Consider the following 27435-nt stretch of genomic DNA (forward strand, 5'->3'; position numbering starts at 1 on the left):
GCTAGCCGACTTTCAAGTCGGCCCTGACAGTCGTATATCGAACAGCAAATATTTGTTCGCGATCAGTGAAAAGTCTTCAAATATACCACACGTCTGTAAGTAAACGAGACCTGCTGCCCTCAATGCCTAATGTCTCTACACTCAAGTTAGCTAATTGTAGAACGCAGAAAGTATTCAGTCACCTCACCATGGGCTCAGTCACAGCAAGCACGGGCACGCATGCATATCCAGTCCCGTCGCCGGGCATCTATCCTCCTGCAGTCACCTTCTTCGATCCCGAAAAGGACTGCCTGCTTCCAGAGCAGCAGTCTCAATACTACAAATACCTTGCATCGACCGGTCTGACAGGACTGGTCATCCTGGGCACGAATGCAGAGACCTTCATGCTGACGCGTGAAGAGCGTGCGACGCTGTTGAAGATTGCTCGCAAGTCCGTGCCAGAAGGTTATCCTATCATTGCCGGCGTCGGCGGACACTCGACAGCACAGGTACTCGAATTCATCAATGACGCCTATGAGGCAGGTGCCAACTACGTCCTCGTCTTACCGTGTGCATACTTCGGCAAGCAGACCACCCCGCAAGTGGTCAATAACTTCTATAACGCCGTTGCTAAGGCGTCGCCGTTGCCGATCCTGATCTATAACTTCCCGGCCGTTTGCAACGGCCTCGATCTGGACTCGGATCAGATTACAGCGCTGGCAGAGGCGAATCCAAACATTGTCGGTGTTAAGCTGACTTGTGCATCCGTCGGCAAGATCACTCGGCTCGCGGCGACGTTCACGCCGGAACGCTTTGCCGTCTTCGGGGGACAATCTGACTTCTTGGTTGGCGGTTTGGCAGCTGGCAGTGTGGGCTGCATTGCTGCATTTGCGAACATCTTCCCCAAAACTTTGGTCAAGATCTTCAATTTGTACAAGATGGGGAAGCACGATCAGGCGTTGGCGCTGCAAAAGATCTCGGCACATGCGGAGAATCCGACCAAGGCGGGGATCGCAACCACCAAGTATGCGGTCAGTCAGTTCAGCGCTGTGGCTGCAGGCATCGAAGGTGGTGATAAGGCTGTTCTGGAGAGACTGCTGCGGCCACGACGGCCGTATGAAGAGCCTGCGGAACCCGTTAAGGCGAAGATCCGGGACGTGATGAAGGCGATCAATGACATTGAATTGACGCTCTGAGGCTGGGCTTCTCGGTAAGTCGTCTGCTAGATATTAGAAGATGAACATAGCGCGTATTTGAACGTTGGAATTATATAGCTAGATCTGGCTGTGTATGATCGGCGTCTTTGGCGGATAAGCGTAGCCGCAATCCGCTTACAAGATTTCTCGAATGAGATGACACGGCCTCTTTTTGGTTGCACTGTAAGCAAGACATCTGTTTGCCCAAGCCGCTGCGGGCGCGTCTGTACAGACAGCGACGAACGGGGCTGGGAGCAATTGGTGGAGAAGATGAGTGTCTTAAAAAGCAGCTGTAAGGGAGGAAGCTCCACGCCCCACACACACAAGCTCAATGCCAATTACCAATGACCGCAGAGACTCTTCACGTCACTTCCATGCAAGAGATTGTCGACCATTCACATGTCGCCATTGTTTGTTTTCTTGTCGAAAGGAATGATATCTTGCAACGAAATGCGCAGGGCGGGACCGACGACATCAACGCCGCAGCTGAACCCTTGTTCACAGGTACCATGCACAGACGACGGACGTCCGTACATTGGGAACATGTCAGCTAAGGTTAACCGAGAGAGAGACTTTGCAGACCAGCATGAGGCAGGCCCCGAAACCCCGACGTTGCAGGCTCTTGCTGGTTCCGCAGTGGCCGCCCACCACTGGCTGCAGGCAGCTCGAGAGCACAAATTAGGCATGAGGTGGGTCACTTTAACCGGCAGCTACAGCTAGCCTGGCTAGTTTCTAGCTTCCTTCGTCTTCCCGCCATCCCAGAACTAAGCAAACCCCATGCAACGCGATCCGTTGCTTCCACTGTCCCATGCGCTGCTTCCCTGTTATCTGCGCCCGCTCGGTCCTTCCTGCCTTCATCCCGGTGCACCTCCACGCAACGGCTGGCAACGTACGTTCTTTACTTACTGTGTACGGAGTACAACGATACCTAGTCTCACCATCGTTCCTGGTGACCGCCGCTCACAGTCGCTATCACTAACACAAAGCCCTCGAACAACCCTCCTCACCCCAACCCTCCTCACCCCAACCCTCCTCACCCCAACCCTCCCACCACCGACTGCGGTCTCAAGCCAGACTTCTACCATAGTACCAACACTCTCGAGAATGCTGGACTATCAGCCAGTCAATATGCTCGTCCGCTAGTCGTGCGAGGCTGAACCCTCCTCTATTTGAGAAGCCGTCAAGGGCCTTGCTGTTGCGTTCCAGAGCTGCGCAGTCCCAGCCCCGACATATACGTCTTCAAGAACAGCAGGAGCCATTCAGAGCAACATGGCGTACTTTGTCACTCGCTCATGGTTCCATTGCTGGACCTTGTTGGTCTCGCTTTCGTTACTGGTGACCTTCGTAAATGCCCAGGCCCAGCCCACCGTGGTGAACGGCCATCTCATGATCCCGTACACCGGCGATGACGGAACGCAATGGTTTATGGACGATAGAAGACCTTCGCTGTACACCCAGACGTTCGGAGACTGCCAGGGCGATTCTCTGCTGAACGTCAGTCGCTTCGATGCTGCCTACTACAAGGACAACATGACCGTCCTCTTCCATCTAGAGGGAAGTTCAGCACTGGCAAACGAGAGCGTCATTCGTAAGTCCGCGTGGACGATTGCACATCTGCCTTGCTAACGTGAAGTAGTTTACATTGGAGTTTATGCGTACGGAGAACCTAGGTTCAACCTGACTTTTGACCCATGTTTCGCCAACATTCATAGCCTCTGTCCTATGAATGCTTCTGTACCAATTCAGGCCAACGGCATCATCCCGGTAGCCCCTGCGGACGTTGCAAATATACCCCCGATTGCGCTGTCCATTCCAGACTTTGAAGGGCAGGCGATCTTGCGTGTGTTTGCCAATTCTACTCAATCACAGATTGGGTGTTTCTCAGCGGTCATCACCAACGGTTCATCCTTCTCGCATCCCTCTGCCATTGGTACGGTTCTGGGCCTCTTCGCCCTCATAGCGATGTTCTCCTCGGCTATTGTCGCAAGTTTCGGAGCTAGCGTCACCGACACAAGGCAACACTTTGCTCACTCGCTCTCCGTGTCTGTAGTATTCGCTGTGTTTCACCACATCTATTTTACAGGCGCACTTTCGATGAACTGGCCTAGCGTCTTGGTTGCCTTCTGGAGCAACTACGCTTGGTCTGCTGGAATGATCCACAGTGAATCCATGCAGAATAGCATCAACAGTTTCATCGGCAGCAACAGTGGTAACATCAGTATGGTCGGCTCGGCACCCGCTGGTCAGAACAACCCTGGACTCGGGGGAGGTTTCCAGATTACGCAGATCTACAAGCGTGCACTGGGTCTGACCGAAGTACTCTCAGGGGCATCTGCTAACCTGTTTTCGAAGCGTGACGACACCGAACCCGTATCTCAATCTTCATGGTATGGTCAACCCGTCCGCCCCGGACTACCGCTTCCTGGGAACTACTCTGGTTTTGCTGGAACACTGGCACCCCACAATATTCCGGCCTCGAATGCGTTCCTTACTGGCTTGCTGTGGTTCCTCATCTTGCTCGTCATCGTTGCGGGAGCTACGGTTCTCCTGAAATGGTCGATCGAAGCTCTGGTGAAGATTAAGATTATCAGAACCCGCAATCTCGACAGCTTTCGGAATAACTGGTTGAAATACACGGGAATTGCACTGCTAAGAACCTGTTACATCGCTTTCTTTCTGATGCTGTTCTTAGCCCTGTTCCAATTCACCCTGGGAGGCTCCGCTGGCGTCATCGCGTTGGCCGCAGTCGTCTTTACCCTCTTCGTTGTTGGTATGCTGGGAACCGCTGCATATGCGCTCTATTACAGACTCCGCCATCAACGCTTCGTGGCCCGATCTGCGAGACTCAGTCTTGAGCACGGACCAACAGAAAGCGCTTCATCGGTCGAGTCCAAGCCCGGCCGTCCTCGTATCTCAATACCCTTCCGGCGGTTTCAATTCACCGACGTAGACTCTAATCTTCCTCATGTGCATGATGATCCGGACTTTACGAGCAGGTTTGGCTGGTTATCAGCACGGTTCAGGCGGAGTAAATGGTGGTTCTTTGCTTTCTGGCTCGTGTACGAGCTTGTTAGAGCATGCTTGTTCGGAGGAGCTGCAGGTCACGCTCAGACACAAGTCTTTGGTCTCTTGGCTTGGGAGATCATCTCACTTGTGGCTATCGTCTGGATGCGACCTTTCGAAAGCAACCGGCTCAATTTCCTTATGGTCTACTTCTTGGGATTCAGCAAAGTTGTGACTGTCGCCCTCTCATCGGCCTTTGACCCTCGATTCGGCCTAGGACGGATTCTTACCACCGTGATCGGTGTCATCATCATTGTGATTCAGGGCCTCTTAACGATCGTGTTGATGATCTTTGTCGTGCTTGGGGCCATTTCAAGCTACATGTCTGTCATGCGCTATCGTCAGGAGATTCGCCCCCGTTCATGGAACAAGCCACGAGAGCGGTATTTTGAGCATGTTGCATTCAAAGCAACTGACAAACCACGCCCGCCACCGCCACCGCCACCACCAGCCCCCGAATATCCGAAGGAGCCTTACTTTTCTGTAACAGCAGTCCGACGTGAGCCGAAGATTGATGAAAACGATGCCGATATTCAGGACGGCGAGGCCAATGTCAGAGCATCCACAGACGATAAAGGAGGAATCCAAGCGCCTTCGAGAGCAATGTCGATGCGATCCAGTCACTCGAATTTGCCGTATGGTGCCCGAGGGCCTAGAAACAGCTGGTCCACGAGAGATTTCGTTGAGCATGAGCAAGACCATCAGCCGCCCCCGGAGCTGCACCAACGCATGAGTCAGGAAGTCGTTCGTGATGTAATCCAACGACACCGTGCAGCAAGTCTTCGAGGGCCACATAGGGCTGGCGTCGATGCCGCAGCAGGGTTCGCAGCCACTGCTCACAGAGCCACGGAAGGTAGGACGGGGCACCGTCGCACCGTGTCCAACCCGCTTCAGCCGAAACGGAACAGCTCAATTGTTTTGGAGGGAGATGAGTACGCGACTCCTCTCCATAGAGAAGCTTGAGAGCAATGCATGAACACAGGGGTTCCACGAGGTGAACCACCCAGCAACCCTGTCCGCGCTGTTAGACGGTTCACTGAATCTGGCCACTTATGACATTCGCATGTTTCGCATGAGCCCTGCAGCTCAGTCGACACGTGCGCGAACAGTTACGAAGACACTTTTACATGATGGCACGATACTCGCATGAGCCGGCGCGCCTGCGAAATGGATGTCGTGCTAGGAATCGGGGAGGTTGCGTCGCTGCCAGCTCTGTACAGATGAGCTTTCGTGGATTCACGAGCACACGTATTCTTCAGATAATGTACATACTTTAAGCGAACATAGTCAGCTTAATAGAGCGAGATGATTACGAACCGATTGAGCACGGGTATCGAACGGGCGACTCGCTTCCAAGGCACGCAATATTCCCCACGAAAGGAACGTCGGAATACCGGGCCGGCATCTAACGAGGACTATGTACAACGTGGGAACAGGCGATCTAAAACCCAGATGGTGAGGTAGAAGTGCTTCATTTCGCCTACGCTGCTTAGCTACGGCTAGCCTCGACCCCCGAACGGTCTGTGTCACCATAAACGCAAGTGTCGATGTATCGGGCATTGGCAAAGTCAGAACGCCCATAGATATTTCCGAGCTGCCCGAGCTGCTCCGGGCCAACAACGTTTAACGGGACAGAGAAGAGGGGAATTTCGCGGTGCCGCGCGGTGCCGAGGCATTGCAGAACGTGGCATCGTGAACGTGGGGATCTTCAGTGCTTCTCCGAAACCGACAGCTGCAAGCAAATCTTGCTCTTGGACAGACATGCCTGTCTGAAGACTTCATGACTTGAGAAGGAGCCTTGTGATGACGACTTGTGTATGGCCACATCCCCACTCAGGACTCCCAGTCGAGCGTTGGGCTGTTCCGGATCTGTGCCAAGTGCTCAAGCGGTCAAAAATCGGTGCGTCGTTAGCTTGAGGCGACAAGGGTGGGATCCGGGGCTGTCGGGTGATCTTTGACCTTCGCCGGCGTAGTGGGTGATCACGGCGCGAATCCTCCTCGCTGATTGATGCGCCGAAGGTATCGACGTTGAAGCCCTGGCCTAGCGCTCCCAGCACGTCCTCACACGCCTGTCCGCCACTCGTACCCCTACATCTGGAGTTTGCCAGCTCTTTGGGATACTTGAAAATCTGCACACCTCCATGCTGTCTCGTAGAGAGCAGCCGTCCGAAACCTTCCCGTTCTGTTCACATCGGGGTTTTTGGGCCGTAAAATCCAGCCCAGTCTTCTGGAAGCTGGGTATGGCAGCGCTTGCTCCACTGGGATAGCCTTTGCCACGTGGAGCATACCTCAAGACGGATCTGCACCGGGGTCGCAAGTCGACAGTGACTGCTCGGGCTCTCACGATTGGAGTGAGGCGCCGACGGACCAAATTCTCTAACGGCAACGGGTGATAGCGGCGCAAACTCGGTGGCACCACCAAGTATTATTTCCAAAGCCGGAGCTATCACTACTCTTACTATGTTCCTGTCACCCTGAATGCGACATGAATCGCTTACCGAGCCGCAATAGCAACAATCTCAGCACAGCCCCGATTCATGGCCGAAGCTCTATCCAGTCTGCTTCTCAGCAACCATGGGCTTACAGCACCCAAACTGAACCGAGAGATGATGAGGAAGACGCAATCGGGGAGAGTGATGATGCTGGTGGACCAAGTAGCGCGCAGAACTCGACAAAGCAAGAAGGTCAAGGTACTGGCTCCACGGCCGGGACAGCTCCTAAGCGAAAACGACCGCTTAAGCTGACTGCTTCGCAACGCGAGAGGAAACGCGCCATTGACCGTGAGGCGCAGCGTAGCATTCGAATAAAGACCAAAAATTATATCGCCCATCTCGAATCCCTGGTCAAAGCCATGGAGCAGAATGACGCCGGCGGTCCAGATGGAGAGAACCATCAAACACGAGAACTAATGAACCAGCTACGCCAAAGCCAGGAAGAGGTACGGCGCTTACGAGAAGCCATGCTAGGAGTGCAGCGGGTGTTGGGTGGCGCACTAGGAGACTCTTTCAAGCTGGCCAGCAGCGGCGAAGCTCAGGAACAGAGGCAGCTGTCTTCCTCGGCTTCTCCACCATCGGGCAGCGAGCAGCCTCCAACTCTCGGTCGCAGCTTCAGTGCTTCAAGGCAGCCCAATACCGATGCAAGTGCCCCCTTCTGGCTCCCGTCTGCAGACAGCACACAACCGTCCACCTCGACGGCCGTGGCATCGAGTCACACGAGCCCGCCAGGTATGCATCCTGCGCGGCCCGCCAAGGATCCCTCGCAGCGATTCGAAGGTGAGATGTTCTACTACGCCGAATATCACCTGTCACGGGTCTACAACTCCCCTGGTCCTGGCGCTTTCTCTAACCGCCCTTTCGACGAAGATATTATCGTGCGTGCTGTGGTCGAAGGGTGGGCCGCGGTGGAAGAGCGTCACCACCTCGACCTCGGGTGGCAGGTCCTGCAGGAGATCGACCAGGTCATCTTTGGCGACTGTGGCGTTGTCGAGCGTATGGCTGCGTTGCGGCTCCTACGCATGAAGTTACTACATACCGCAAACATCAAGGCCGGCAGTTCCATCCCCCCACCGCAGGACATCCCGCAATATATGACCAATGAAGTGATTCAGCACGACAACCGCGCCAACGTGGTGGACAACTTTGTGTGGCCGGGTTTTCGCAAGTTACTCCTTGACACACCGCAACGATACATCACCAACGAACTTAACGAGAGCTTCAGGCACAACTTGAAGTTTTTATGGCCGTTCGACGCCGCAGATACATACACCAAAGACCCTGTCACCTCATTGTATTGCTCGACTCCTGAGTTCATGCGGCGCCAAGCGGATATTCGGTGCTGGACAATGAAGCGGGTGTTCTTCAATGGACATGAGGAGCTATGGGAGACAATTCCTGCATATGAGGCCGACATTCAGAAGTCGTTGCCGGCACCCCCGCTGAATGTCTCGGTGGGCATGCAAGGGCAGGGCACGGTCATGGTAGACGAGCATGATGTGGACGATGGCGACATAGCTAGTAGCGCAGGCCCCGGGCCTGCTGTACTGCCAAGCCATGGCCCGTCGTCGTGGGTAGGACATGGCGCCGTACAGTCACTTCCACATGTAAGCCACGGACTACCCATGCCAGGTTATTGGGCTGGTCCAATGGACCCAGGTATGGGCCAGGGCTTTGCGGCGCCCGGGCATGGCATGCCACCGCCTAGGGGTCCGCAAACCCATCACGGCTATCCGCCGTGAGCACTGGAGGAACCAGTGAAGGGCAAGTCCAAAACAGCGCGTCGCAGGCTCGACGGCAGACGTGCCCGGAAACAGCCATGCCTTGTCTTGATGCTCACGAAGGCGACTGGGGTGCAGAGTTTTGGGCTGTTGCCAAAAAGTCTCAGGCCGTGAAATATACATATCACTTAATTCTTTGGTTGCAGCACGATGAGATCATTTTTCCTGGCACGCATCTCCCCTCATGTGGTCTTGCGAGCACATGCTAGCTGACTTACATAACTCCAGCTGGACCAGGTCCGACCCCTCGCTTCACTTTGTTACACGCTCAGTCAGCAGACTGCGGCAAATTTGATTGATGAACAGCGCTGCATGCGACGAGCACACTGTAAGGGAATGAGCTGCGCCAGCGACCGCCGGCCCCTCCTCTCATAAGCAGCCCCGATACTTCGACTCCCACCTCTCCCTGGCCTCCACAGGTTTCCAACGCTCAACCTTACCAACGCGACACGGTAACATGCCCCTCTTTCACCACAAATCTACCAGCGATAAATCCTCTGACGGCGGCGCCGAACCCGAATCTAAGCACACTAGTCTTCTCCGCCGCCTCTCAAGCTCGAGCCGCAAATCCTCGAGTCAAAGCATTGTGAGCGACCATTCTCGTAGAAAGTACGCCAAACCTTGTCCTTCTTACATGATTCTATAGGAAAAGCATGGCGACGGCGAATCAGCGAAGCCGGCGGATCCGCCGCCACATAGTGTGGTTGCCTCGTCGGGAAAGGTACAGACAGGGTGGACGCCTTGTTCCCTACTGGGGCATGGCATGCTGGAACGTACATGCTGACATGGGTATTAGAGCACCTCGGGTGATGCTGCATTGGCAACAAAGACTCCGACTGGCGAGAGTACCCCTTCCTCCGAGCAACAGCAACAACGCTCGTCTAGGTCAGGAGAGCGACAGTCAGATCCGAACAAGTCCTCTAGCTCGCATTCACGCCACCAGTCATCCTCGAGACCACCTTCCGACAACGGCAACCTTACCATGAGCGAGGCAACCGCCCGTCCTGTTGACTCTGACGCCCTCTCCAGAGATGACGTCCAGACTCTATTCCATGGAGCACCGCATGTATTTGGCCCTCCCCTTGTCTACCGGTAGCTGTGTCCAGGCCACTGACGGCGCTTCTACTATAGTTCTTGCTAGAGAAAGGTCGTCGCGGCCGGTTTTTCCCACAAGCCTTCTTCCCCTATTCTTCACCACTCGACATTACAGACCTCCAGGACCGTCGATACCTCAAGCACGAATCCTTTGCCCTATTCACCCTCCACTCGCACCTCCCCGTTCCACACGAGGCCGCCTGGAAGCCTGGTGCCCCAGTACCAACTGGTGGACTCCTTCCATCATCCTCCACCCTCGCCGCGCCGCCGTCTCCCTCGCCCTTGTCAGCCACCAGCACACCCGCTACCGAAGCCCCTCCATCTCCAAGTCCAGCAACACCAACCTCTTCTCTGGTATCCTCCTCGCTCCCCACAGGTGCCGTAACCCGCACTACAAGTACCTCCAGCGCCGCCTCGACTCTCGCCGGCGTCGCTCGTCTCGCAACCAACAGGCGGCCCATGTTCGACCTCGGCATCTACGAGCGCCCCAACATGCTCTCGCTCCACGGCATCGAGCGCGGCACCTTCGGCATGCGCGCCTTCCTCGAGCGGCCGGTCGCCGACGGCCTCGTCGACGAGAAACACGAGCACTCATCGTCTGACCCCGAGCCGACAAACACGACTTGTGAAGCGGGCAAGAACTCGGCGTCGCTGACGGAACACTTGTCTACGTCCGAGGCGCTCAAGGCTCTCGCGCACGACGAAGGCTCCGTGCACGTGGGCAAGCATGCGCCGCCGATCGACCGGGTGGCGCTCCTGCGCGACGGGCCCAAGGCGTGGAAGCGCGTGGGCGTCCGCGACATGTCGCTGCGCACCGTCACGGAACGGTTGGAGCTCATCAGCAAGTTGCGGGACGACGTGGTGAAACGGGGCTGGCGGTACACGGTGCTGCAGGTGTGGACGGAGGAGGAGATGGGGGACTGGCTTTTTGGTGAGTTGCTTTATCCGCCGGAAAAGAGGGCGGGGAGAGGAGGGGGTGGTGGTGTGGAGGCCGGCAGTAAAGGGCATGAGCTGAAGGTGCAGATTGAGGCGCTGGTCAAGGTATTGACAACGAGGGGCGCGTGGTTGGACTTCAGTCTGCCGAGGGAGAGGCTGTTGTTCAGCCAGAATTTGTACGCGAAGGAGGCGGCGAGTGATGGAAGCGGCGTGGATGCGATGGGTTTGAGGCCCGAGATCAAGAGGAGATGGGGCCTGATTCAGCTGTTGTTGTCGGTGGAACTGGTGTTGAGGTTGGACGCGGCCTTGAGGCTGGGCGTTGCGAGTCACAGTGAGAAGGTGGAAGTCAGCAGTGTGGAGATCCACCATTTCAACCGGTTGAGGAACCTGAAGGTTGATTGGGACTTCGTGGTGGCGAGGAGATGGTTGGATCTGTGCTATGTGAGGAAAGTGCCCAAGAATGAGGTCGGCGGTGCGCCGCCGGCGGTGGAGACGCCAGCGGACGCGTCGCCGCCCCCCAAAAGTCACCACGGGCAGAAGGAGGGGGGCTTCTTTGGGAGGTTCAAGGAGACGTTGCACATTCGAGACAAAGAGAAGGAGGAGGATAGCTGGCCGTACGACTGCGCGGTGCTGCCTCGGCAGCCGAGCGTCATGGCCGACGGGCTTCTACGCTTTGCGGAGGACATTGGCTGGGACGCCGACGCGGTAGAGCATATAAGGAGACAACTAGCGGAGAAGTTGTGTGACAAGACGCTGGAGCAGAGGGAGGAGATGCTCGCTCGTGGGACCGAGGCGCTCGACCACCCTCACGTCGCGCAACACCACAAGGACAAGAGCAAGGTGGAGCTCAAGGCCGCGGGAGAGCATACCCTGGGCGGGCCGTTGACTCATACGTGGCTAGGGGGTTTGATCATACCGGGCTACTTCGCGTGCGATTTGCTCATGTGCGCGCTACTGGAGAGTGATACCAAGCAAATGGCGGTGGAGAAACTGGGTAACATGGCACATCCCAGATCTGGGTTCGTCCTCAACAGCAGAAGCTGGTGGAGCAAATTGTGCGTCGTGGGGGTGGTCCTCGCTGACGCGGACAATGCGGTGGAAAGAATGGGCTGGATCGGTCTACCGACGCCGCTGAGCCCGCACGATCATGAGACAGGGCAGGCTTTGGGCGATGGATGGTGGTTGATAGTGTCTAAGGATGTGCCGAGATTGAGGAATGGCGAACGCATCCTCGATGGAGACGATATGGCCAAAGAGAGCAGTACGTTGGGAGTTGGGAAAGGCCACATCATGGCGAGCGAGTTTGGCATGCTCACCGACCATGCTTTCAACGGCATGGAGAGGATGGAGGTGACAAACCTGCGGTTGATTCTGAAGTGGCTGCCGCAGCCGCAGCAGCAGCAGCCGGGCGACCGTGACCAGCCATACGAGGCAGCCGTCAGTGCGAGCGTGGCGCGCGAAGGCGCAGGTGAGCATGCTCGGAAGCACAAGCTGCTGCCGCTGAGATATAGTGTGCGCTTCGTTGGGGGCCATCCGTGCCGACCTCCTCACGGGCACGCGAAGCAAGCGAAGCAAGCCTCACCACAGGACTCGGGCGACAAGTTACAACCTCTGGCGGCGCCCAAGCACCTGGAGCACCTTCCGGCGCACCCACTGCACAAGTCATACAAGTACTCACTACGTTCGATCGAAGAGGTCATCGATCTGGGTCCCGGCGACGAGCTCACGCTGCCCAACCCCACGGACAAGGAGGCGAGCCCGGTATGGGTGATTGATGCCCGAGGAGGCTGGCAACGGGAAACTTTGGTGAGGGCCTGGTGTGCGAGTGTTGGGAGGCACGCTATCGTTAGCCGGGTGGGAGTAGGATGCATTGCTTGTGCTGTCAGAGAGGCGCGTGCACTCGAGATTGGTGTCATTATCAGGGTTGAAGCATGAGGCTGCTGCGTCTGATCATCGGACTGCTTGAGGGCTAGTATGCAAGATGATCTGGCGCACGGGATCAGCGGTGAGGCAGAGGTGTGCAGAGAGCGTACTGAAGGGAGTACTTCGCATGTGGAATGCCAATTGCCTTGTTTCTGCAAGCCTCGATTCCCCGTGACATGCGAATTTGGCCCCTGCGCAGTGTGCAGTTGGAGGCCTGGCGACTACTGTATCGATGGTTCCGTGATGTAAGAATAGTGTCTGCCTATGCTGAGGAGGGATCTGCATCTGGCACGTTAGACAGAACGCGTCGATCTGGGAAAAGAGCATCACGTTTTCTAACAGATGAGGCGTGGAGCTGGACTGGTCGAGGCCCAGGGGCGCGATCCGGTCAATTACACCCTGACGGACGATCATCATCGGACCACACCTGGGACATGCTCCGTACTCGTGAAGCCGAACAAAGATCCACACAGTGACAAGGTGGCGCGTGCAAGATGTTGCGCGAGTTCCAAGGAGGTAGTGGCCTGGAGCACTGGGGTTCGATGTGCTAGGTGGCAACTACTCCTTCTGAGGGGAGGGGCCCCCAAGGTTTGGGGGGCATACGCAGGAAGCGATTGGACCGATGGATACTGTTGCAAAAGGTCCAGCGGATTGGTGTGGAAAACTTAGACACAATAGCCGGCATGGTCAATCGTGGGGCATCCAAGGAGTCGGTAGTACCGCCAGAAGAACGGTTGTTGCTTGCAGATATCGATGATGGTGAGGCGTTGGCTGAAGCCTGAGAAAGAGGGGGTTCCGGGGGCTGATCTGCGGCAAGATCGACATTGACTTACCGGAAGAGACAATGTGGTCCGATCTCTTTCAGCTGCGGTGGTGCCTAGGCATAAAATAGTGTAGAGAATGGCATAAAAGTCACAAAGAACAGCCTCTGGTCGCGGCGTGCTGTAGCGAGACTGGTGATGATGATGGTGGTGGCAAGCATTGATTGATGGGTTACACGCGAAACGCGACGGGGACGGTATTCTGTTTTGGCTTCGGATAATTATTTCCGGGGGCTATAGCTTGGACCCCCGAGATCTCCAGCACGTGCGGCAAGCATAAGCATATCGCCTAGGCTGCCTGGTACAAACTGTCGGCCTGACATTGTTCGTGATCGGGGAAAATATCAGCTGGAACTTCTGACATTGATGGCGCAGATTTACTTTCTTTGCTTCACATCGTTGCTTCCCTAACCCCCTCTGCGATTGACGCCTTGGGTTACGACAGAGATGATCTCTGGTGTCCACCGCCAGGGGCACTAGTCTTGTTTGCCAGGGACTGAGGCCTCACGTAACCAGAGGCTTCACGCTCGCATCTCGGCTGCTGGACCTTTCAACCGGCTCGGCGTATCCCCGATATTATTTTTATACAAGCCAGGCTTTCTCGGTTACTGGGCACTTGGTAAGCGCCAGAGTACGGTACGGAGTACGGAGTAGGTATCGGTTACGAACGGACATGGACAGATGGTTGGTCAAGAGAGTGGATAGGCGCCAGAGGTTGCATTCCTATCACTACATGCATGCCTAGTGCTGGCAGCTCCCCTGCGTGGGCACCCAGGCCAAGCTGCACCATGCTAACAATATAGCTGTGCATTCTGCAGGTTGACTAAAGTCGGCATGCTGTTTGTCCACTACCATGTATTTACCGTTGTGATGGGTCCACCAGTCCATCCTGGCATTGTTCAGGACCCTGGGTTCCTGGCATCTCTTCTCTGTTGAGAGTACATACTCCATGCAGCCATGCAGCCTGCGGTCGGCAGGTTGCTTTCCATAGCAGAATTGGCTGCCCTTATTTCGCGAAAGTACATTTTAACCTCCCCCCGAGCACTTCCTAGAAGGTTTTCCAAGACCAGCCTTCCCTTCTTCACTTCCAATCAGCTACCATCTACCGGACGCTGGCGCTGCAGATCCTTGCATCGACTGCCAGATAGCCCAGGTTTCAAGCCAGACCCGCCAATGTCCCAAGGTTCAGCCGAACGCATGGAGCTCGATGTCTTCGGCCATCCTGTCCAGTCTCGACCATACAGCAGCGCCCTGACTGGACGGCCTAGCCCTCCGAACAAACGTGCACGTGCAAAGGCACGCGTACGCCCAAACCTCAGGCTTAGGCCCCGTCCTAGGATCTCTGACCTTGCTGCAGGGCCGATGCAAGATCAATTGTCATCGTGTCTCTGAAGGGCAAAATGGCTGCGGTTACACACCGCATTGTCGGGTTTCTGGCGATGAGACTAACATGCCCGTTGAATGCAACTATCGGCTTTCCATGACCCGCTCCGTTGCTTCTCATGTTCCCAGAGTTACTCGGAGAGAGCTAGCCGAGAACTGCACGGGTACTGATGAGCAGAGGCCAGATTCCATGTGCTTTGACTTTCGGAGGGGGTCGTTGTTCGCGTCTTCCAAGGGCCGATCGTATGCTATCGAACAGGCTCCGACCAATGAACACCGCGTATACCCGATGATATCTTCACACGGCGAACCCTGCCTGGTCAGAGCTTAAGTCGAGTGCACCGCAGCAGATCTGCTACTACTGATGGTTTCCCGGCTCCAGCTTGAACGTCGTTCTCGCTAGATGCCACGCATGTGGGTTTCCGGACGAGTCCTGGCTTCTACCCTTCAATTTAGCGCCTCAGTGACGGTATGGTACTAGGCTCGTCCCCCCTTGTCGCCAACTTGCAGTGACTAACCAGGTGGGCGGCCCCAATTCGTGGACTGATGACGGTTCCACCACTGTATATGCTTCATTCGCAAACACTAGAACCAGCAGGTCCAAATAGCCCTAACTGCTTCCATCCAACCAGGCCATCTCCGATCTGCTGTGACCCAAGCTCTTCCCAAGGCTGGCCCCATCATGGTGGCTGTGGACACCGGACAGATCTCCCTGAGCACACCCTGCACAGGTGATTGCTTTGGACTTAAGCCTGTCTGGGCCCGAGGTGTTGGTTAACCATTTGCGCCACTGTGCCTGGGGGGTATCATGCAAAGATGGGGCATACAGTGCTTGCCCAACAGCATCTAGCGAATTGTGTGCCAGGGTCCCCGTCCATAGTTTTTGATTCCGACATTTTTTGGGACCCTACATATGCCAGCACTCGGGGAAACATGGCGCCATCTCCTGCTCTTATTCCTTCTCCTTCAACCTCCGTTGACCTTGTGCGATTGCCGACTGCAATCGACCGCCACATCTGTTCACCATTGCGCAGCATTCAAAGGACTGATCTCACTTCACGCCTCTGACCGCTCAGACCCTTGTTCTCGTCGCCACTCAGTACACATTATTCGCCGCCGGAAATTGAGCGCCTGGCGCCTCCCCCCCGAGGGTCGTTCATCAGAAGACGCTGCAGATAAAGGATCTTGCGAGGCGTCGCACCTGCTGCCGGTGCTCCATTGACGTTGACGTTTCTCTTATTGCCGAGAAACACCTCCTGCCGCAAGGCCAGCATCGCGACGATTAGCTATTTCACATTGCTCTGGTATCGCTGGCTATACTATTGCGATAAGGCTGGTGTACGGCGAGGGCAGACTATGGCATTGCCCATTTGATGGCGCAGAATGTCTGTCCGCAAGGCTGCTCTTTTCATCCATACATCGAGCTCACCAGTTGATCAAGAGCCATCATGGGTTACAATCTTCCCCACAGCGAGATAGGCTCCTTATCTGAGCACGTCCTTATGTCTAATGTAATGGAGCCAGAGATGGTGATGCCGGATTCTGACGAAGACACTCCGGGGTCGCCTTCGACACCTGGAAGCAAGCGAAGATCCGCCGCGGGCGGGCCAGGGATCTTGAAAAGAGCCGTATCATCACCCAATGTTCGTGACTCGGGTGGTGATGGTATGGTCATGAGCGCCGCGGACAAGAAGCGAAACAAGCTCGGCTACCACCGGACTGCCGTTGCATGTGGTACGCAGTCCAAGTTCAAGCTCTGTCTCCGAAGGTATTGGCTGACAACAGTCTAGGACATTGCAGGAGACGCAAGATACGATGCATTGCGGCTCTTGACGACACAACAGGCCGATGCCAGAATTGCATTCGCCTGAAGAAAGAGTGTCATTTCTTTCCCGTGGACCAACATAATGCTCCTGCTGGACGCCGAGGGAGGTCAGGTTCGAAGGTCGAGGGTTCCCAACCTGAGGAAGACACCAGAGCCTCGTCGCCCGAATCAGGCGTACCTTCCACTCTCAAAAGCTCGTCGCTCGACGAACAATTAAGTCATACGAACGGACACGGCGGTACGCCAATATCACCTGAAGAACATGCCGCTCACCACCATTTAAGTACGTCAATCTCATGTGCCGAGCGTCTCGCTAACGTTACATTTCTAGACTACCCTCATGCACACGAATACGACGCCGTGGGATCGAACCTCGAACCATCTCGCAGTCTACCACACCTTTCGGCACCTCCACCTCTGTTCCGACCGAGCCCTTATTATGCCACGAACGAGACTCACGGCCTACACAATCCCTACCCAACTACGTATGGGCCGTCGATGTTGAGCTCGACGCTGACCTCATCGTCGCCATCAGCAATGTTCTCGCCGCAGCAGCGCCCTGGCTCGGGTGTTGATCTCGCCTGGTCCGGTCAAGTGGGAGGCAGGTCTATCTCTGCTGCAGATCCGGATGAGACCTATGCCGCTTTTCCGGGGCATCGAGCATACTCTTATCCTAGCATAGATCGAAATCTGGGTACGCCACACGATATCTCACTTTCTAGTGCGCCCAACGCCCATGCGTACCCGATGAGCACCGAATATCAGCAGCAGGGTGCTGGCCGGGAGTACACGGATCCATCGCAATTTGCAAATATGGGCTGGCTGCCTCATCCCGCAGCTCGAGGATCACAGATGTCTCCAGTGACCACAGCGGGCTATCCACAATCCTGGTACACTGCACCCCTACCTTATGTCCGTGAAGAAGAAGATCCGTCACAAGCATCACAGATGCAGGGACATAGCCACCAGTCATACCATCTAGGGCGATAAGTAACAAGGAAGACACGTAAACACCGCAGCCTTCGCCACAAATATCAATAATACAGGTCTATCTGACCAGTTAATGACCGATCTCTCTTACATCAAACGTTATGGCATATCATGGCCTCGATGTGACAGAAGCCTATGAGAAATGGATAAGGGATACCACAGCGACTATGCTCACAGAGTGTAGTCCTTATTTCCAGCCTTTGCGAAGGCCCAGCAATCTGTCGCGCCTTGGAACCTCTCATTGCCATTCCACCGCCATAAGCACCAAGAAGAGGGCGCGAGAGTCGTGCGAATGGCACACTGCAAAAGATTCCGACCAGAAGGAGCAAGATCGTTCAAATTATTGGCTGATGGTGAGTTTATCCAAAGAGCAAAAGGCAGGATTGCAAATGAATCGGCAATCCCCCCACATCCGACGAATGCACGACCTTCCTACCGGCTAGGGGAGTACGCTTCTGGGCTTGCAACTCAATCGTCCAATGCAAGTTCTGACTGCTCTGGATACGGTTACCTGCTCATCAGGTCAATGACGTGCAAAATATTGCAAAATATTCGGGCTGCAGAAGCTGCTGAAAGAAGCCACTCCCCCTCACGCGACTTTCAAAAGGCAGATTGGGTGTTGTAGATGACAAACGGTCTATGGCTCAAGTTGGTTTCGCAGACCGACTGCATGCTCTCAAAGGGTTTTCTTCGACGAATCGACCCATTATTTCCATCTCAGGAAAAGGAAGCTTACTCTGATCAGCTGGTTGGCTTCGTGATCTGACGACACAGAAGTCATTGACCGAAGACCATGAGTTTGTTTCGCATGGTCAGCCTCGCATAAAACGACCGAGCTTCGCAGCCCAACAGTCTGGGCACAGTTGTCTGAACAACAGATGGCGAGCGCTGGGTGAGAGCAGGTCTCGAACGCCTGTTGAAGTTTCGCTTAGATGGATGCAGATTATGCCAAAATGACTTTGTGGTGCTTGCAAAGGCGAGCACCAGTGTTTCGGAAGCGATGCCACAGCCGATGCAAAACTACACGTTATGAAAATGCCAACATTACTACTGCCAGCAGCTATGGCGAATTCTTCACAATGCCATGGCCATGACCTCGAAAGCGGGCCACCAGCCAGGACAAGTGGAGGAAGTCTAGAGGAACCAGACCGTCTGCCCAGCTCAGTAGGGCGAGCAGTGTCGCGCGATGCTTCAGACCCTAGATTAGACCTTGTGGGAGGCCTGATCACTACCCCGACAAGCAGCCTTGTGCGACCTTCGCAGACCGAGAAAGACCAGGGCTTTGCTACTCCGTATCCACGACCAAGTTGCAATGTCGTAGCGAGTCTACAGCTGATGAGGCTCTGTGCTCAGTAGTGACAGTGTCGGCGCCTCCATACTCTCGATGTAAGCAACATTTTGCCTGAGTGCGCCGAGTCAATGCTCGATTCAACTTCAACCAGGTTCTTGCAGTGTTAGGAAGCTGCTGCAAAGGGAAAGCACCGACTTGCGAACCCACCAACTGACAACTGACGCGGTCCCACCACATGCATGCACAGCTTGTGATCCACATGCCCACACCGCTGCGCTGCACAAACCCAAGATCCACAGACCCGCGCGTGGCCCAGCGGCTTCAGCTCCACGCGGCACCAGTCCCGCTGGTCCCAGAGTTTACGTGGAAGCTACTATAGATCAGGTAAGCAGCATTAAGCGAGGAACCCGCCCAGAGTCTACCACAATGCCAACTAGGGTGGAGATGATTGGAGAGACGATCCACGATTCGAGACGGGTGGCGTCGGATGGCTGGATACAGAATTGATACAGGCGTGTGTAATTTACAGTCTCAATCAGTAGAAATTGCTGGACAATGAGCTTGTCACATTGTTCCCAACAATCAAAGTTCCCCTCCCCCCCCCCCCCCTATCTTCGCTTCCTGCAGCACCACAGACGCCCTACTCGTATTCGGATGTGGAGCCGAAGACTCCAGGCCTCTGACCCGACCGCCCCCCGCGGGTTCTCGTGTCCCCAGCTAGGGCTGACTCGCGGCGGCCGTTCTCTCCCCGGGGGCCTCCCTGAAATCTTCAGCCTCGTCGACCTACACACTCTGCTGTAGCGAACAAGCGGTACTCCGTATAGACCTCACATGCCGGGACCTGAGCAATGAGAAGCGATGGTTTCAACATTGTAGATAAGCTATCCGTCACTGTGGCGATCTGGGCGGCTACTGCTATGCCCACACTGCACCCTCCTCCACAAAGAGATACGAGGCGAAGGTGTCCGGGCTGGCCAATAGCATCAATCAGCAGTTCATCAATCATTCAACTGAACATGCTGTCTCCAGCTCCTCCTGCGGTTGCTAGTGTCCAGCAAGCATTGCACAACGGACGGCCTTCCAGCTCTTCCAGAGCCGCTCTCTGCGTATGGTTGATTGCCCAGCACCGCTGACAGCGCCCTTTGCGTCCAAGCACCACGGTGCCCTCATCCCTCGCTTCTTCAAGCACGCCCCTCGTCCCGGTCTCGATTACCACCCTCTTTCCTGATATCTCGAGCATGTCCTGCACTTCCTTCCGCGCCTTCAACTTCCCCTGGAAGCAGTCATCGCACAGCTTGGTGCCAAATTCCTCCCTCGCCACCGGCGTCGGCCCCCCTAACACTCCTAGGTTCGGTGACAACCTAGCGTGCGCCTTGAAGCCCAAGCACGCCTCACAAACCACGAATTCGCTACCGCGAGCCCCGATGCGGGTTCCCACCGTCCAGATGCCCCGGTGAATGGCGCAGTCGATGCAGAACCGCTGGGCGCAGTCTGCGCGGCCGAGCGCGCGTGTGTTGCTGATCTGGCGGGTGTAGAAATGCGAGACGGGGAGCAAGACGAGACAGCTGTAGCAGGGGTGCAACGTGGCCGCGGTGGAGAGCGTGTGCGGATGCGTGCCTAGCGGTAGGGTACGAGGAGTGACGCGCGTGGGCCGCTTGGAGTGGTAAGCTGTTGGGGTGGGGTAGGCGTAGCAGCTGAGAGTGCATGTCTCTAGGGAGAGGCCGCTGGAGGGGGCGGAGATGAGGTCGAGGTATGCGTTGGTGTGCCTCAAGGCGTCGGCTGGGAAGCTGAGGCCGTGTCTCTCGCTGTGGGCCAGGCTGGCGCGGAGGTGGTCGCGGGCGGTAGCAAGGTGAGAAGTGGAGATGAGGGTCGCGAAGGTACGGTGCGCGAACCGGAGGGCCCGGAGGCCGTTGTACGGCGTGTGCGCGGCGATTAGTTGCTGGATCTCGGTGGGAAGAGAAAGGAGATGAGGCGGGTGTTGCATGGCGAGGGTATCCGGCGCAGTGGCAGCATCGTCGGTATCAGTTAGGTGGCCGGTGTGAGCTAGTGTGCGGACAGTAAACCGTCTCATGTCCCATTTGAGAATAAGTATGCGAAAAGGACTCGAAGCTGAAACAAAGTAAAGTCAGATGCGGGGTTTGCATCTGCGGCTTGCCGCTTGGACAATCAGGCAACTCAATCAGGCAACCATGTGGTGCGTGCGCTCATTTGTTTGTGTAAACCAAGCTTCAAATCGATATAATGGCTTGTAACTAGCGCTTCGGGTGGTGTGCTGCTGCTGCTGCCTGTGGCTTTCAACGATGCTATGAAATGCAATTACGACTGGCTTGTCTCTCGAGCAAGCAGAACCCAGCCCCCCTCTGGTCCGGTAGAGTGCAGGAACAATATAAACGCACTGCCTGCGCAGAGACGGTTGGCTTCTTGAGAGTCAAACATTGGACACACACGCTCTATTCCACTGGCAATGGATGCCATGCTCAGAGTGGAACAGAGCAATGGTCAACAACCTGGGCCGCCGATGAGGTAAGCTGCATGCCCGAGACGTATTGCAAACGCAGGCTGTCTATCTGAAGTTGGTCGAGGCAAAAATTGTAGTCAACACTATTGTCTATACGAAGCACGTGCCGTCATACACGAAAACCTGATCCAGGTGCATGGAAATGACTTATTCGATGCCATCTTCGATACTGCAGGACATGCAGCGCTTCATAAGAACTGCCCAGAATACCTCAAAAGAGGCCAGGGTCTTCATTCTGCTCGGCATGGTGAACGAGATGAGGAACCCTTCGGTGAATGTGCTTTCCAAGCGCAGTGATGCCGACAAGACTGAAAAAGATTCAGGCCTGTGCTCCTGGGCGGAATTCCAAGGAAGCACTACATGAGGAACGACGCAGCAATCAATGGCAGGCTTCAGAGAGCTGCTACGCTGGCCGAGCGAGGGAAGCGGAAGGTTGTAATCGACAGTGTAAGGGCCATGAAGGCACGTAAAAGAGGGAAAGTCACTGAGCTCTGACCAGTTGACTACGTGACGCTGAGATGGGAACGAGGCGTTGGAGAAGGTATCGACGCTGCAGTATTGAGGGAGGCTGGTCGTAAACATTGCGTGATCAGGTCTGGAAGGCGGAGAGCCAGAGAAGGATGCTTGCAAAGTTCTCAGGTTTTCGAGTTTGGACAGGCTTTCAAGCGTCGGCTGTTAGACTCAACCGTCCTGGACGTCTCATGTTGACCTTCCACGGACGTCAGATGTGTTCCTGTTCATAGTGACAGTATCTGAGCTCGAAAGTCTGGTCGTGTTTTCCGAATCACTTCAGGCTGTCTGTGGGTTAATTGCACCAGCGCGGGTTGTCGACACATGTCCAAAAGCCGTGATACTAGACATTTCTTTCCCAAGACGAATCCTTGCCCACTTGGCCCATCACCGCGGGTCGCATAATGTTTGGTGTCGTATCGTTTTGCTCGGGGGCAACGTTTCATCGTGGCTCAAAGGTTCGAAAACCTAACCAGTGCGGGATGTTCTCCAGTCAACTACCCATCCCTGCCTCGTACGCTATCCTCGCCCAAAACACGCGCACTCCCCATAAACAATGCCCCGACATATCCACCCAAGAATCTCATGTCTTGCGCCTGAGCGGCCGTCGCACGAACCAGGTTCTCCGTATCCGCGAGATGCGCGTTTAGTTGCGCTAGCTGCGCGTGGAGGTGCGCATATTGCCTGTTCTTGTTCGTCGCGCTACTCGAGGAGGCATTGGAGTGGTTCATGGTTGCCTGCGAGGAGGGACGTGGTGGTGGATTCTGCGATGGAGGGAATCGCGTGGTTTGATTTGTGGACATTATGGCAGGAGAGGCGGCCGGCTTGTTGTGTCGCGTCTACCAGACCTGTTCTTACCAATGCGTTTTGCTAGAGAGGAGGTATGATCGAGGCTGGTCAGTGCTGAGCACTCGGCGCGCCCCGCGTTTGCGCGCGTGTCGTCTGCCTTTCTTGGCGGAATCTGGTGGTCAAGGCTTGTACGAGGCTCCAACACTCGACGCGGCGTTTATGTACGAGCTGACTGGATGCTCCTCACACTTTCTATCAATTCATCACGAAAGCATCTACAAACGGTAAAAGGGAAAGGCTATTAGTTGCCAACAAGATTTTGACATTGGCATTGACTGTTCCTCTACCTACGGAGCGGCGCTCCTCCGGCCCTGGCGTGTGCTATTCTCCGTGTTGCATGTCTACGCAAAGTATACTGGCTCTCGGCCTTCCTTGACCAACCTGATTATTGAAATGTTGTGCCTTCTCCGTTGCTAATATATGCATATTTGTGATACAAGGCCGCAGGCGGATGCGGGATCAAAATGTGCAATGCAAAATCCCAACCGAGGAACGCCAGAATATGCCTTCGTGCTATCCTCAGCCCGTCCTCATGTGCAAAACTCCCCCTAATTCTGTATGTATCCGAAGTGCCAAGTGAACCGTGTCCCCTCCATTGTCTTGTTTTCCTGTCTTGGTGCTGAATCCTGCATAATGCTGGTTTCGGCCGACCGCGCGGGTCGTCATGTCGTAACATATTGTAAGGTATCATTATATTGTGTTCGAAACAGGGTAGGCGTCCGGCCGAGTAGCATGGTACAGTACACCAGCGAGGCCGGAGTCGGTGGTCTCGGTCCCGAAAATTGAAGCGAAGTCCATGTGGGAGGTGCACATAACCAAACGGCACGCTCAACTGACTGTCGCATTAGCGTGCCGCAGTCATGACCGCTCGTGGCGCGAAGCTGCTCTGACTGCTGTGTGCAGAAGGTTCGGATTCGATATTCGCGCTGCCACTATCACCACTCCCCGCGCTAGCACTCGCACTTCCAGTCAGACTTTTTGGAGGGGCTTTAGGTGGGTATGGCTTGCTCACCCCGACTTGTTGTTCGACTTGATGAGGATGGACAGCGTTTCCGTGTCCTGGAGGATATCTTGGTGTCGGAGCAGGCATTGCGCCTGGTGGCGAAGGGCGTCCGTTACGTGGAGGGCCATTCTGCATGTACGGGTCGTGAGGAGGGGACGGTCGGCCCATTGGGCGACCCACAGGTCCAAGAGGATTGCCAGGCGAGCGACTTGTCCGGCGGCTCGGGGGTGCAGGTGAAGGTCCTGGATAAGGTCCTCCACCCCCACCCATTTCGTGGAGACGAGCGGCGGTAAGCGAATTGGTTCGGGACTCGTTATGCATCTCCCCCCGATCAACAGTTCCGTATCGATTGGATGAGAAGCCCATCATGGGATTATCAAGTATGTTCTCTCCCAAGGCAGGCATATCAGACATGAGTTGAGCGCTCGTGCGGTTTCTGCTCATGTAAGGGCGACTGTTGTAGCCTCCGCGCATAGGCGGACCGCCACCAAACATGTCCCTGCGCATCTGGCCTTGACTCGGGTGCCGTTTCGTGCGACGCGACGTGACACTCATCATGTCGATGTTATCGTCGATCGGAGGCTGACCAAAGCGAGGCTGCATGGGGTCAACGAAATCGTCATCCTCGTCGTCGTCGTCAAAATCCTGCGGACGCATTGGAGGTTTACGCCCAGCGCCACGACCTCGCATCGCCATCTCTTGCTGCTTGAGATGTATCTCCTTTTCCCGCAGCATTAACTCTCTCTCTCGCACTGAGAGGCCGCCAAGATGAAGGCCATCACCCGCGACATCGCCCTCGGGAAGATCATCGTACAGTACCACGTGACTGAATTCGTCCAGACCGTTCTCATCGAACGAAGGCCGTCGTTGCATCCCATTTTCGCGAGGGAAACCACGAAAGCCATTGACGGGCGGAGGACCACGTCGGCCAGGTCCCATAGGCCCTGGAGGTCCTGAAGGCCCACCGGGACCACGCGGTGGACGTGGCCCGCCGGCCATCGACCCATTAGGCATCCTTGGGGGAGGTTGCATAGATGCAGTCCTGGGTGGTGGTTGGACGGACTGGGCAACTGCTGGTGATGGTGGAGGCGGTGAACGATCCTTGTTCGAGGTGTTGACATGCCTCATCATAGTGTACAACGTCTCGAGGCGAGGGACACTAATGCCAGAAGCTTTTGCGAGCTTTACAGGCGAGCCAAGATATGTCTCGACCTCCATTGGTCTTCTCGAGGAAAAATCTTGATACATGGTACTAGGCTCCGCACGAGCTGTCATGGTGCGGATGACGCTGGATGCGAAGTCGGAGGGAAACTCGCATTCGTAAACGGCTGCAAGGGTGACAAGCTCTTGAATGATGTCCTTCACTAAGTCTTCGACTCCAGGTTTCTGTAGTAGCTCCGTGTGGTTCGGAGTCTCGAAAATGACACTTGCTGGATGAAAGGCTATAGGGCTGCCAAAGTTAGTCCAAGTACACAGGAGACAGAGCGCTCTGCTTACCCAATCATGCGCTCAAATTGCTGTTGCCGAATGTTAGGCGCGACTTTGCAGTCGACTTGTCCTGTGGTCAGTGTCATGGCGAGAGCTTCGGCCATGTCTTTTTGAATTTCTTCCGGGATCGCAGAATTGACGTTGGCCGGTCCTACCCACATCTCGGTTGAGCCGCTGTGTTCGAATTCGCTGGAGCCCAGCTGCGTCAGATCCGCCCCGGAGACGAGGGACAGGACTACGTTGGTGGGGAAACGCTCTTCCAGCTCCTTCTCAACACCCAACGTGTTCGTTGTATTGACGAGAATGCAAGTATGCTGCTTCGTTACGACGGACTGAATGATGTCTGCAAGGTTGTACACGTCGGGGAGGGCCTTGACACAGAGGATGACATAGTCGAAAGCAACATTCTGGTGGGCCGCGTCATCAGGATTTTGCACAACTATCAAGACTGTTAGCTGCCATTCGGCTGCTGCGTGGAATAGATCGTACCATATCGTGGTTTGAAGCGTTCATTGCCGAATTTGTCTGATCTTTGCTGGGTCAGCACACAATTGGGAGACTTCAGGCGAGGGTTACTAACTTGAATGACACGCCGTACTGCGCCACAGTCTGATAATTTGCTTTCCAGACAAGCGTCACATCACACGCGTTGGTTGCTTGTAACCTCCAGGAGAGAAATGCCGAGATGGCGTTTCCGCCCACTGTGCACACGCGTCTTAGTTCTGTGCTCATTGTGAAAGTGTAACGTCTCGGCTCTTGCGAGAACGCCTGCGGCGAGTGATTAACATACCTGACAGGATTTTGAGACGCGGCGGAGAAGGAGCCATCGTGCGCAGGATGGATCGAATATGGTCTTTTTATGTGAAGCCGGCTTTTGTCTGGAGCGCGATCGCCTCGATTCCCCTTAGATAAGACTCGCTACTTTCGTCCCGTTCTGTCCAGTTCCGCAACAGAGATTATCGGGTGAGGGTGATTATTCCGCAACTGCAGGAAAGAATGTGATGGATGTATGGTGGTCAAATCGAATGGTTTGACATTAGATCGAAGCGAGAGGACTGATCGGAATTATGAATCAAGAGATGCGTCCAAAATGGTGGTCTTGACCTGCTCTTTTCGCGCTCGTAGGGAGGAACGAGCGTTGGAGGCCTGGAGATGGCGAGACTTCTTTGCCGTGAAGATGTCCGTGCTTTTGATGGTTCGGCGCAGACCAGACCAGGCTTGGAAACGAGCGGCGGGTATCAAGGAGAAAGGGGTGATATTAAGGGCGACCAGAATGTGCAAAAGAGCACCGCAGGTTAAATGCAGCAGAGACAACAACAATGGCTGATGGAAGAGAAAGGGGACTCGTGCCAAAACGCAGTACGGAGGTTGGACTTGAGGTGCGAGGAGGTGAGGGTCTTGCTACAGTGCGGATTTGCTTGCTGCAGATGCCGACACGCGCTACTGGGCTTGCGAATATTCGACGAGCGTTTTTTAGGCGGCACAGGGTGGGTTCTCGCTATCGGAGCGCGGGAACAGGTGAGCGTTACGGGCTCCAAGGCAAACGCTTAGAACCAAGGTTTTAAGCTGCGTTGGTGCCACTGCCAGGGGAGCTGTACCTTAATTCCTCCTCCCCCAATCATCGTAGCCCACCTATCGGCCAGGAACATCTTGACCCTGCACAGATGTACAAATACAGACCTTGTCTTCCAGATGGACGAACATCATCGCAGCTATAGCGTCAAGCCTACCTCGATGAGACTGGTGCTCTAACGTAGCTGCGAGACACTGTCTTTCTATTGTGTGGTGATCGCGAATCGACAACGAGAATTGCACTAGCCGAGACTTCATTCGCCTCCTACTGCCTGCCTTTGCACCCATCTTCGATCTTGATCTTGCCCCAGTCGCACCACTCTCGGGCAATACAGCTCCAACTCCAAAGTCAATCTGTACTCGGCTTTTGAGGAATTTGCGATGCCAACTCATGACAACTGTCGTGCGCATACGTTACGGTGATGCTAGTCAAGAGGCTTGTCAAACCATTAAAAGCATGGCGAGCAGGGTTCTCTTACAAACGATGCGGCAGATGGCCATGTGCGATATCATTGCAGCCCAATCTGCTTGCAGCGCCAACGATGGTGAATGTGCAACGGAGATCATTGGTCTCTTGGCTGGGGAACTGGGAATGCTGGCGTAGCTAGCCTTGCACAACGAGTTATTTTTGACCCTACTAACGAGCGCCGTCGAGGCCAAGGTTATCACAATCTCAGGGACACTGTCGGGATAGGCCCCTCGCGTCCCTATCCAGCGATC

The 27435-nt window shown here is 55.2% G+C and overlaps 8 protein-coding genes across 8 annotated transcripts; 5 read left to right on the top strand and 3 right to left on the bottom strand.

The window, feature by feature from the left end:
• Positions 1–188: 188 nt before the first annotated feature.
• On the top strand, positions 189–1175 carry HMPREF1541_05015 (uncharacterized protein; the record flags this gene model as incomplete). The annotated part of the gene is made up of 1 exon (XM_008719356.1): positions 189–1175. The coding sequence occupies one exon, from the start codon at positions 189–191 to the stop codon at positions 1173–1175; it is 987 nt and encodes a 328-aa protein (XP_008717578.1).
• A 1269-nt stretch (positions 1176–2444) lies between these two features.
• Positions 2445–5201, top strand: HMPREF1541_05016 (uncharacterized protein; the record flags this gene model as incomplete). Its single annotated transcript, XM_008719357.1, has 2 exons — positions 2445–2763; positions 2812–5201. The coding sequence occupies 2 exons, from the start codon at positions 2445–2447 to the stop codon at positions 5199–5201; spliced, it is 2709 nt and encodes a 902-aa protein (XP_008717579.1).
• Positions 5202–6723: 1522 nt separating this feature from the next.
• HMPREF1541_05017 (uncharacterized protein) lies at positions 6724–8472 on the top strand (the record flags this gene model as incomplete). Its single annotated transcript, XM_008719358.1, has 1 exon — positions 6724–8472. One exon carries the CDS (start codon positions 6724–6726, stop codon positions 8470–8472), a length of 1749 nt encoding a protein of 582 aa, XP_008717580.1.
• A 1593-nt stretch (positions 8473–10065) lies between these two features.
• HMPREF1541_05018 (uncharacterized protein) lies at positions 10066–12477 on the top strand (the record flags this gene model as incomplete). Its single annotated transcript, XM_008719359.1, has 1 exon — positions 10066–12477. The coding sequence occupies one exon, from the start codon at positions 10066–10068 to the stop codon at positions 12475–12477; it is 2412 nt and encodes an 803-aa protein (XP_008717581.1).
• Positions 12478–16183: 3706 nt separating this feature from the next.
• Positions 16184–17484, top strand: HMPREF1541_05019 (uncharacterized protein; the record flags this gene model as incomplete). The annotated part of the gene is made up of 3 exons (XM_008719360.1): positions 16184–16403; positions 16460–16777; positions 16826–17484. 3 exons carry the CDS (start codon positions 16184–16186, stop codon positions 17482–17484), a joined length of 1197 nt encoding a protein of 398 aa, XP_008717582.1.
• A 2297-nt stretch (positions 17485–19781) lies between these two features.
• On the bottom strand, positions 19782–20759 carry HMPREF1541_05020 (uncharacterized protein; the record flags this gene model as incomplete). The annotated part of the gene is made up of 1 exon (XM_008719361.1): positions 19782–20759. The coding sequence occupies one exon, from the start codon at positions 20757–20759 to the stop codon at positions 19782–19784; it is 978 nt and encodes a 325-aa protein (XP_008717583.1).
• Positions 20760–22300: 1541 nt separating this feature from the next.
• HMPREF1541_05021 (uncharacterized protein) lies at positions 22301–22606 on the bottom strand (the record flags this gene model as incomplete). The annotated part of the gene is made up of 1 exon (XM_008719362.1): positions 22301–22606. The coding sequence occupies one exon, from the start codon at positions 22604–22606 to the stop codon at positions 22301–22303; it is 306 nt and encodes a 101-aa protein (XP_008717584.1).
• Positions 22607–23496: 890 nt separating this feature from the next.
• HMPREF1541_05022 (uncharacterized protein) lies at positions 23497–25875 on the bottom strand (the record flags this gene model as incomplete). The annotated part of the gene is made up of 4 exons (XM_008719363.1): positions 23497–25105; positions 25153–25582; positions 25633–25673; positions 25724–25875. 4 exons carry the CDS (start codon positions 25873–25875, stop codon positions 23497–23499), a joined length of 2232 nt encoding a protein of 743 aa, XP_008717585.1.
• Positions 25876–27435: the final 1560 nt, after the last annotated feature.

This window comes from Cyphellophora europaea (assembly GCF_000365145.1).
Source record: "Cyphellophora europaea CBS 101466 unplaced genomic scaffold supercont1.4, whole genome shotgun sequence".
Taxonomy (NCBI): domain Eukaryota; kingdom Fungi; phylum Ascomycota; class Eurotiomycetes; order Chaetothyriales; family Cyphellophoraceae; genus Cyphellophora; species Cyphellophora europaea.